Here is a 12,579-nt window from a genome sequence, read left to right on the forward strand (position 1 = left end):
ACAGATGCTCTTCAAAATTTCTGCACTACATCAAGATGTCATCGAAAAAACTATAAAGAGCCTTCTTAATAAGGGCTTTAACACTTCATTCATCAGCCATTGGAAGGTTCTTGGAGCATCAATGTGATCAAAAGGTATACTAAAAACTTGTAATAGCACTCATATGTCCTGAAGGCTGTCTTATGCACATATTTTGTCCTCACCCTTATCTGGTAATAGCCTGCTTTGAGGTTGAGTTTTGAGAAAATTTTAGCCCCCTAAATTTCATACAAGAGCTCATCTATGATTGGAATTGGAAACTTATCTTCAATAGTTTTCTAATTTAAAGCTTTATAGTCTATGCACATTTTCCAACTGCCATCAACTTTCCTAACTAAAAGGACAAGTGATGAAAAGGGAATGTTGTTTGGTCTAATCACTACAGACACTAACATGTGCTTAACTATTTTTTCATTGTCACTTTTTTATAGTAAGGATACTTGCAGGGCCTAACTAAAATAGGCTGAGTTCCTTACTTGAGAATGATTTTATGATCCAATTCTCTTGAAGGTGGTAATCCATTGGGCTCTTCAAACACCTTCTAAAACTCCAACGACAACTCACAAACTTCCTGCTGACAATTCAATACCTCATCACTACCTTCACCATTCACCAACTGCAGAAATCAACCTCTTTTTCTATAGAAGAAGGTTTAAAGAAACAACTTCCTTCTTCTATTGAAGTTTCTTCCACACATAAACCATGGAACATCGTTTTTCTACCACAAATCTAAAATTGCATTGTCATACTGAGGAACTCCCACATGATAGGCCCAAGCATTTTCAACCCCTGCACACCTAATACTATATCACTCCCTCCTAGTGTTAACACATGGAAAGAAACTGAAAATTTTTTCCTTTGAAGCTTTAGTACAATATTCTCACATTTGCCTTGGCTCAGTAATTTTCTCCCATTTGCAACTATAACTTGCAAGGTAATACCATCCTCAATCTTTAATTTTGCTAATTGTGCCACACCTGAATTTAGGAAGTTATGAGTATTTCTTGAATGCACAAGAATTACTATAGGCTGCTATCCAATTACACATTTCACCCTCATAGTATTAGCACTAGGTGAACCTGAAATTGCATGCATAGAAAGTTGCAATATCTCATCTAGTATCTCAGACTCTTTCTCTCTAAAAATTGTCCCTTCTAATTCATCTTTCTATCATGACTCCTCTACTTCACCTTCTTCCACTTGCAAAAAATGTATTTTCAAATTCTTGAAAACATGGCTTGGATTCCAATTCTCATTGCAGTGGTAAGACAAACTCTTCCTTATCTTTTCCTCCATTTGCAAATTATATATTTTTGCTAGACCCACTATTCTTTTGAAATTTTCTACCAGGATCTTCACTACCTCCAAAATGTTGTACTTCCCACTACTCACATCTACCTTCATAGTTCTTCTTGTACTCCACATATACTTCCCACACTCAAATTAATGGATTCAACATCCTATGGGCAATTGGATCTCATCCTTGAGACCACTCAAGAATCAAATTAACTTATGCTTCTCTGAGAGTCCCTTTAATTGATTGGAAAAACTTTCAAACTGTTTTATAAGTAGCCATCGTGTTAGCCTATTTCAAACGGATCAAAGCCTCTATGGGATCATTGTATGCAATTGGGCTAAACCTGACTTGCAAAGTCTTAACAAACAAGTCCCACCCTATAAGTTGACCTATATCAACAGCATCATGATACCATATAAGGGCTTCCCCCTCCATGTAATAAGCGGCCATTAAAAGTCTGTGATTAGCTAGTCTTTGATGAATCAAAGTATTGGATTGTTTTAAAACCCTGCAGGGTTGTTACCATCAAAATGGGGGAAATCCAACCTCACTCCTCTAGGCATAAACCCCTATCCTCTTGAAGAACCATGCGAGATTTTTGCATATCCTTCCCATGAGGAGGGACATGATGGTGCTCAACTAAACTTCTCACCATATCATGTATTTGATCTAAACTTTCCGTAAGCGCATGAATTGTTTGTTAATGGCCATTTAACTATCTCTGAATTGCTTCCTACTACCTTATTATGCCTTTAATGCCTGTGTTCCTTTTGCCATCTTGAGAGGATCGCCTCTCTGATACCACTGTTAGGGACCTTCTACCTTCAAGAATAGAAAAGAGAATACAAGCAAGAACGAAGAACAAGAAATCCAAGAATGAAAATCTTGGAGGAAAACTCTAGCTTTTATTTGAGGCAAATCCTACCTCCACTATAATTCATCTACAAGAATTTTTATACCATTTCTTTCTACCTTCCACTACTTATGCTCTACTTATATGAAAAGCACATCATTACCACTAGTGTTCAAATTATACAAAATGCTCCGTTCTATTTATTCACAACACACGCCAAAACTCCCTGTCTCACTAATACAAACACCCATTCTCCCTCTGCACATAAAACAACTAGTTTCAATAACCTACATGCACTATTTTGAATCAACTACCAACCCCCCTTCCCACATACATAACAAGAGGTGAGTGATAGAGACACCAGGACAGAGTGAGCTAGAGAAAATTTGGGGCACTTTTCTTGAAAAATCGTAACAGAGGAGGAAAGATGGATATGTGAGCCTTGCATGTCAAGAACTCAACTTGAACCTCTATCATGCTTGGAAACTCGTCTCTGGAGATATCTATATCCTTGAACCTGGGAAAAAATTCAATTCTTTATGCAAAGTTAGGGATTATGGGTTCTTTGAGATCATGGTTTTGAGAAAGTTCAGGGTTGTGGGTTTCTTTGAGTTCTAGTGTCATCCTCATGGATTTTGATTTATGGGATTCTTGGATTTGGTTTCAGTTATAGGTTTGTGTCATTTTGATTTTTGTGTCTAATTTTTGGTTTGACAATTCTATTGCGAAAGTAGAAAGAAGATTTCTCAGGGCAACATAGGATGAGAAAGGAGCCATTCTTGGTTGAGGCTTGGGACTGTGTCTTTGTGTTTTGGGTCAAGGAATGGTCATCTCAATGAACAGTGTTGAGATAATGAGAGACCAATTGGGTTGAGATGAGATTCATTCCGATAACCGTTTGGATACACAAATGTTCTGTTCATAAAAAACCACTTAGATAGTTTGATTTTTATTTTAGTATACAAACCAGGCATTAAAGGTGACAAGAGTAGACAATGGATAAAAAAAAAAAAAAAAAAAGGCAATTAGCAATAGGAGATTATAAATGGAAGAGACTGGAAGGCTAGATGACAAGTTGAATCTTCTTCTTACTCTTCTCTCCCTAATGTTTAGAGAAATAGAAAGATTAGAGAGGGCATATGGGCTTGTACAAAAGAACACTTATAATAAATGAAAATGCCATTTACAGTAGCGTTGGGGAGCGGCGGCGCAGTTGTGGGGATGTGGCATAAATAGTAGCTGTCCATTTCATTCAATGCATTTTAATGAAATGGTAATGAAATACAATAGTTAATAATAAGAAAGCACATCAAAATAATGTTCACAACTTAAAAATCATAAAATAAATCTAGCAAGAAATCCAATAATTTAGAACAAAAGAATTAATATTTTAGATCAATTAAAATAATCTTTCAATAAAAATACACTAAAATACGAGCTATAACAGATAACACTAGACTTGTAACGAACCCTTGAAAATACCCATAAAGTCAAGTCAATAGGATCTCCCCATGTTAAAGGGAGAAGGAACTATGCATTAGCTAAAGGTGGCCTTATGTCCCATCGAGTCTATGTTTGTTACAACATCCTAAAAATTGGGAGCTTTTTGTCTCGAACAGTGTGTGATATCTCTCTGCGTGAACCGAAAGTCCTCTTCATGGTCTTCATTTTGAACAATAGTCTCAGCATTGTTTGGTAAGGAACTGTCTATGTCCATAAGCTCATCCTCAATAAGGGAGAACTAGTAGATGTCCCAACATTAGATGCTTGCTTGGCCTAATCCATGGAAGACAAGCTCTCGAATACCTGAGAGAGTAGCTCAGTAAAGACATTTGCCAATACCTCGAACTGAACACCCCATACAAATATGGTCTGCATCTTCAGTTTGCAGATTGTGGCATGTCCAGGATATGTAAAAATCTCAAACTATTTATGATACAATTTGGACAATTTTGAATATATAATATCTTTTATGTATTTCTTAATTCTTATTAAATTTATGTTCAAATTTAAACTTACAAGTTTCAAATTTAACCTTTACATTCAATTTGACATTCAAACAGAAATCAATTAGAATGTATTGTGGCAAATGCTTGAATGTATCAACATTCAAACAAACAAGACCACACTCGAAGATGTGGTGTACAACATGTAGACGTAGGTAATACATCCGAACATTACTAACATTCGAATGAATTATGAATTGACATTCAAACTAAGCACACTATAGCATTCTAATGTTACATAACCTACGTTCAAATTAGTGGCAAACCTATGTTTATCTAAGAATTTTTTTTTTTGAAAAATCAAAATATACTCTTGTTTTTAATCATAATTTTATAAATATAGAAAATGCCCCCCCCCCCCTTCCCCCTAAAAAAAATTTATCATCCCTGTATGCTTTGCAAAATTTTATAAAATTTCAATATACTTAAAAATGTCTCTCTGGTTTTTTTTTCTGTAGTCCCAAAATTTTGTATAATTTCTATATATTATTTATTTTCAAGTGTGTAGTCTCACCAAAATTAAATCAAAACTAGGTTTAGGAGAAATAATAAAATTAATAGTATGGATCCCAAAATTTTTTGTTTACAATATTAGACTTCTTAATATGGAATTCAAAGTGCAAATATAAGAAAAATCATTTAAGGTTGGTGACCTATATGGAAAATAGTTTAGAGGCATTATCCTCTAGATTTCATTGAGCAAGAAAAACCTTATTTAAAGCCTCTATTATAGTATTATATGCTTAATGTGACTATATTATAAGAAAAATATCTATAGCTTATTATTTTATATGCTTAATGTGACAATATTATATGCTTAATGTGACAATATTATTTTATTACAAAAATAATAATGGATGAATATTACTTCATGAAACATTATCGTAAAAAATCTGAAACATATATTAACACATTGTATTTTTAGAATTTTATTTCTATGTGTATATTGCAAATGATCAAAATCTAATTTTATATATAGTTATGTTTTTATAATTTTTGAATATCAATATATCACACACTAGAAAATTTGACCGCCCCTCAGAAAAAATGCCAGTTCGACCATTGGTTCAAACGGTTTTATTACATTTTGCTCACACTATAATTGAATGCTACAACATGATGTTTAAATATGCATCTACCACGACATTTGACAATAATGTTTGAATGTTCTTTGGGTGACGCAAATAAACCGTCATAAATTCGATGTTAGGCTTGAACAATAAACTGAATAGGGGAAATACAACTGTCACAAAAATATATTTTGTGACAGTTAAACAGTAAACCGACACATATATTTTTGTGACAGTTAAACAGTAAACCGACACATCAATTTCCTGATGGGGTTCGTTTGTCGATTGGGTGATCGTTTATTTCCATTATGTCAAGTACTTAAAGTCGATTTTTTTTGTATGATGGTTTCGTTAGTTACAAAATGTACAATCTGTTGTAGTGTGTTGAATTGTACCATGAATAATAAACAAATGTACACATCCCATGTAAACCTTGCTTTTCCCCCCCATAAGGTTGCAAATGAATAAAGCAATTCGTAAACAGTTTGAGCTTGGCTCGTATATACTCAATTCAAATTGGGTTCATTTAATAAATGAGATGTTTTAACTACGAACATTGATTCAAATATTAAACGAGTAAAACTCGTATAAACTCAGTTCGACTAATGTGATTTAAATTCAAATATTCGAAGTTTATTCCACTTTTGGATTTTGTTTAGATAATAAGTTCATGTTTGAGAAACCAAATCTATATCATTCTGTGCTTTAGAGGGCGAGCTCTGCAAGATCCAGAAAGCTACCTCTCTATTCAAAGCTTCCTCTTTTTTTGTTTTTAATAAAAAGAGGATGGAACCTCCAAACTTTATTGAAAAAAAAATAAGAAACTCACACTTAAAGGCGGAGGAATACCGTGTAACAAACAAATCAAACCAATTCCCCAACCAAAGCACCAAAACAACAAAACAATAAAATAGAAGAAGGACAAACTCATAGTCTTTGAAAGATTACCGATGAATATAAGGTAAACCCAACCTCTTTGACCACAAAAAACTCTTCAACTATTTAGGAAGTAAGTCATACTCTTCATACATACTACCACCTCCTTCCTCACAACTCTGGGACGAAAAATCCACAACCATATTACCTTCCCTAAATTGATGAGAAATAGAGAAAGAAAGACCAGAAAAGCTCTGTTCAAAGCTTGTTATCCAAGGTAATTAGTCCAAAAGAATGATGAAGTAGATAGGATCGAAGAAAGGAACAATGAAATTGAGTTTTAGGGGTTGAGGAAGGGGGTAAGGAAGGAATGACAGGGACAGAAAAAATGAAAAAAAAAAGAAAAAAGAAGGAAAAAAACTTAACTTACGTGGCACGATGCCATTTCTTTAAGTAGAAGCTACTTTAATATATTTTATTTGACAATGCTTTTAGAATTCTAGATAGTAAAATACCCTCAAGTACTATATATAGATATATAGAGCTTGGATTTTTATCTAAAATTATTTTCGTATATATCAAATAAGCCACCTAATCATTTATTTTAATCGCAATTAATTTATCCATTGAAATATGGACAATGATCATGTATTTTTTCCACCATCTGCTGTCCAAGATATGTCAAATTTTTGTTGAAAATTGGAAAGCATTAATTTGTTAGTGGCGCGCTTCCTCTGACCGGCAATTGTAAGAGCTATGTGACGCCCCCAAATTCCGTTTGGGATCGGACAAACATTTGAAGCGTCGAGACATACAACACAAGGTTACCTGCCCCCGTTCATGACATATAAGATGCAATATTCCTAACATGCATCTAACAATATGCAATATTCGCAGCGGATAATTTTTTTTTCTTTAGCAATACTATGCACCAAATTGAAAATATCTCAAACGCTTAAAACATACTTCATACATAAAAATCCATTGAACAACTAGGATCACAACACTAGTCCAAAATGGTTATGATCCAAAAAGTACTAGAGATGCAACTCAATCGTACAAGTAGTAATTTACGTTAATTACTATATTAACATTTATGTCGCACTGTCGCTTAGTCAACTGTGTCTAGTTGATCAACTCATGATTCTCCTTCAGGTCTTGTAACAAGATCTACCATTCGGGGGGAATGGTAGTTGGGATCACCAAAGTGAGATTTGATTGCAAATCTCAGTAAGTTAACAAAAAACTTCCACACAAGCTAATAATGCATGGATGACAGTAAAAGCATAAATGCATAATCAAATTCATAAGTAATTAAAGCATAACTTGGCGTACAACATAGCATAATTGACATAACTTAAATTGAAACATGAACTGAACTTGACTTGACATGAACTTAATCTGAAACTTGACTTAGCATGAACTTGCTTTGAAACTTGAATTAACATGAAAAATACATACTCCACAATTGTTGTGGCCCCATGTATTCTACGTGTAAATACATACTCCACAGTTGTTGCGGTCTCATGTATTCTACACAAACTTGACTTAACATGAAAAATACATACTCCACAGTTGTTGTGGCCCCATGTATTCCACACAAACTTGACTGAACATGAAAAATACATACTCCACAGTTGTTGTGGCCCCATGTATTCTACGTGTAAATACATACTCCACAGTTGTTGTGGCCTCATGTATTCTACGTGTCACAATTGCTGTGTCTCACGTAGTGTATGCGCCAGAATTGTTGTGACCCCATACATAAGTAATCAAGATGAAACGTGATTGGAATACGAAATGACTGAAACCCTGACGTAACATAACGTGACTTGAACATAACTTGAAATACATGACCAACTTGAGATAGAAACATTTCGTAACATGGCATAACATATAATAGACAACATATTTAACATGACATATTTGCAACAGTGAATATTACATGACTTGACATACATGTAATAGATGTCATACTTAGCATGACGTACTTGTAAGGTACAGTAATACATGACAGAATATATTATGTAACAGATAAAAAATTGATGACAGAACAAATTCTGTATAATAGACAATTACGTGATAACTTGGCATGGCATGACATATATGATAACACACATACATACACTGTAGTTCTTTTACTTAGCACACGTACACAGTAGATTGCTAGTAAGTTAAAAGCTAACTTACCTCGATCTCCGCGTTTCTTATAAAACTTCAAGTGCGATCATGAGGAACTGTAATTAGTGATTCTAAAAGTTAAAACTAAATCACTAATAATTTGAAATATGGAAAATACTAACTTAAAGAGGAAAATTTTCATTTTACTCTCTACATGTGGGAAAATGACCGTTTTACCCATAACTTAAGGATTTTGCATACTAACTCCAAAAGTTTCCAAAATTTACATTCCTCATGTAAATTTTGTCCTAAACTTAAATATCAACTTAGAAAAATTTAAAACAAAACACAATTATGAAGAACACACTATGGCCGAAACATCCATAGGCCATTTCCCTTGATTTTTGTTGCAATTCCTTCCAACTTCAAAACTCATGCTTAAACCAAAATTTTGCAACAAACATCTTCCAATCCTAAGTTCAAAACCATACTTAAAACATCCATTTAGAAAAAGCTAATAATTAACACCAAACTTTTTTTGTAAAAAGATCCAAGCACTTGAATCCCAAGTTTTGACCTTAAATCAAAACATCTCCAAGAATTTCAAAAATTAAATCTTACTTTTAACATATTCATAATATCATCCTAGCATCAACCATGCTTTAAATCATCAAACTAAAGTCACAAAAATCACAAAATAATATTTGGAGTTTTTGGTTTTACACTTAGTCCAAAAACAGAAACTTTTTCCTCAATTAGTTTTGATAAATCTCTTGATCTATGACTTATAAATATATGATCTTCAAACCAAACGATCACATGGTTTAAAAAGATGTCCTAAAACATATATAAGCTTCTAATTCAAGATCACATGGTTAGAAATTAACCAAAACATAAATTTAGCCAAGAATATCCACACTTTGGGTTATCTGAATATCTCTTTGCATAAAATTTCATATCTTTCAAAATAACATCAAATATCTTCAAAATAATAATATAACATGTATATAAGATGCTTAGGATCCTCCAATAAAATTATTAAAGTCATTAGAATAGATTTAGACCACCAAAGAGTTAAACTTTCTCAAAACAGAAACTGTTTTTCTTCTTCCAGTTTCTAAGTTTCTAAATCTAAGAAAATCTTTCATCAAAACCTTTAATCATGCAAAAATCCTCAACCAATAGTCACATATACATGTTAACAATACTCCATAAAAATTTTGGACCAATATCTATCCATTAGCTTGGTCAAAAACTCCAAACTATAACATATTCTCCAGTTTATTTTCCAGAATGACCTTTCTATAGTTTATATAATATTTGACTGAACAAATGATCTTCAAATAGGGAAAATAATATATCCATGTAAACTAGACTAAAAAAGGAACAACTTATATGAAGGAGACTTTATGATAAAATACTTACAAAAGCTTCGAAATGGGCGTATAAAAGAACTCCTAAAAGCTGTCCGAGAGAAAGTATTTAATATTCTTTTAAAGGAACGTGTAAATGAAGATAAGTTTGTTGGTGATGGCTGGAGCTACTTATGGATGAGATAAGGAAGATGATAAGGCTGGAGTTGAGAGTTGAGCGTAGTTTTCTCCTACCCAAAATATCTATAAAAGATTATCTCATAATATTCTATCCAATACTATATACAAAAAATCAACTTAAGATATTTTTATCTAATAATATCTATAAAAATCAACTCAAAATATTTTTACCCAATAATATTCACGAAAATTACCTCAAGATATTTCTTTTTATCCAATAATATTTACAATTTTGAACAGACGTTTTATCCGAAAATATGAAAAAAATGTTATTGCACCATAAGACTTTAAATAAACCTCCGAGTCTAATGGCACAAACCATAATACATTTTGACACTTCTAACTATCTCCAATAATCAAAAATACACTTCTGATACCATAGTAAATAATAACACTAACTATGTAGTTAGACAAAAACCTATACGATTAATGGATTCGTGAAAACTTATGGGGTTTTTACGAGGTTCCTAAAGTTAATAGAAATTTCACAATTAAATTTCTAGCGGGCTGTTACAAGCTAGCTGGTTATAAGTGATGTAATTGAGTATCATTAATTCATAACAACCAAACCAATAGATCAAATATATAATTGACGTAAATGAAAACTATATTAATGGAACATAAACATGTCACAAGATATATATATATATATATATTAATATATATATATATATATGCATATATGGCTCAATTTGTGTGGAAACCCTTTTATTTTACAATGCACATAAAATATCGATATATATCACCTTTATGATATGTGCCTATTAAATGGAATAATAGGTAAAACGAGATAGAGAGAGGATATTTATTGTTGAGTACAATATCTTCTATAATTAAGCATCAACTTTAAAATCAGTACCTCTCACTAGGATGAAAGAGGCGGGATACTTTGTTCATTCTTAAAGAAATTAGTGGGATCGACCATGGTCTTCACATGAACCAACCTGTTAAAGTTGCTCTTGAAATATTTAGTACCCCATGTACTTGCCCGTTTATAGCTTGTGTTGCCTTTCTTACTATTTGTTCCTATGTCAAGGTCCCTATAATTGACGTATGCAGCCCTTGGGGATTTTGAAACATAGGCAACCATGTAACTGTAAAACCTTCTGATCCAACTTATATGCCTCTTGGATTCCACAATTCCTTCCTCTTCCCAATTCACTAAGTAAAGGATTTTGTAGATGTTACCAACTCTATGTGGGAAAGGAATTGCAGATTCCGAGATTTCACTCATTCTTCCCCCATACGGAATCAAAGCCAATATAGCTTCCTTGGCCTCTTTTTGGTAAAATCTCTCCCAAATCCCTTCCAAGCCAACTTCTGGAATAGGTTTCATCACGTAGTCAGACTTTGCTTTGAAAAAATTTGGTCTTATTCGAGGAGTCCTGCTTAGCAGTACATCCAAGGATTCCCCACTTGGAAACCCGGCGAAGTAGAGTGTAGATTCAATCCAGCTCATTTCAGAGCAATCTTCTCTTACCAAACCCAATTCAGGGAAACTCTCTTGCATCAATGAAAGGAGATTATCTATCCCTCCGAGATACAAGGAATTAAATGAAACTTGTATTGTTCTCCTCCCTTCTTGGCTAGAATTGGCAGCCCTTAAGCTGATTAAAATGATTAGGTCCTCATCAAGCTTGTCTGCAACATATTGCCACCGATGAACAAGCTTGGTTGCATTTTGTTCCAAGTTCCTATTAACTGTGAATACAGTCACAGTTGATGGAACATGAACCAGCTTGATTTTCCACGCAACAATGACTCCGAAGCTGGCCCCTCCACCTCCTCGAATGGCCCAAAATAGATCTTCTCCCATGGATTCTCTGTCGAGGATTCTGCCTTTAACATCAATCATTTGGGCGTCAACAATATTATCTGCAGCAATGCCATATTTGCGCAACAAGGTGCCGTACCCTCCCCCACTGAAGTGTCCACCAACACCCACAGTCGGGCAAACTCCTGCAGGAAAGCCAAAGTTTCTACTTTTCTCGGCAATCTTATAGTATACTTCACCGAGAATGGCGCCAGCTTCAACCCATGCAGTGCCATTTTCTACATCAACATTGATTGAATGAAGATTTATCAGATCGATTATGACAAATGGAACATAAGAAACATAAGAAAGGCCCTCAGAATCATGACCACCACTTCTAACTCTTATTTGCATGTCATGTTTTTGGGAACATTTAATGGCTGCTTGAATTTGGGAGATATGTGATGGCGTAACAATGACTAGAGGTTTCGGGGTGGTAGGTGTTGAGAATCTAGGATTTTGTATGGAGAATTCCAATACAGATGAATATGAGGAATTGGCAGGGGTGTAAATGACTTGAGAAATTGAGGAGGTGGAGTTTCCAGCATGAAGGGTCAGGCATTGAAGAAAGTCTTCATGAGTGTGAGCCGAAGTTGCCCATAAAAATGAGAAAAGAAGAGTAATAACAAATGGAATAAGCATTGAAGAGCTAACGGGTTTCATTTTTGTTTGTGTTTCTGCGCTAAAAACAGGATGCGAGCTTCCTTATTTATAGTGTTATGTGGAGATATATACGTACTTTGTTGAATACTAGAAAATTAATGTGAAAACTATACGTACAATGGTGCTTATAACAGCTGTTGCATATAACGTAAATATTTTGTAACTTTGCAGGAAACCATTCCATCGTGCATCCAGCTTATTGGCCAGGGAGAGATCATGGATTCCCACAAGAAACTTCGTACATAGAAAATTCAAATTTCATGGCGATTTGACAACATAGAACTTTGA

General features: G+C 33.9%; 1 protein-coding gene across 1 annotated transcript; it reads right to left on the reverse strand.

Annotated features, from left to right (window-relative positions):
* Window positions 1-10,606: 10,606 nt before the first annotated feature.
* Window positions 10,607-12,324, reverse strand: LOC122275494 (berberine bridge enzyme-like 28). The gene has a single exon (XM_043084585.1). The coding sequence runs from the start codon at window positions 12,289-12,291 to the stop codon at window positions 10,681-10,683; it is 1,611 nt and encodes a 536-aa protein (XP_042940519.1). The 5' UTR covers window positions 12,292-12,324; the 3' UTR covers window positions 10,607-10,680.
* Window positions 12,325-12,579: the final 255 nt, after the last annotated feature.

The sequence above is a fragment of the Carya illinoinensis genome, chromosome 9 (genome assembly GCF_018687715.1).
Source record: "Carya illinoinensis cultivar Pawnee chromosome 9, C.illinoinensisPawnee_v1, whole genome shotgun sequence".
Lineage (NCBI taxonomy): Eukaryota > Viridiplantae > Streptophyta > Magnoliopsida > Fagales > Juglandaceae > Carya > Carya illinoinensis.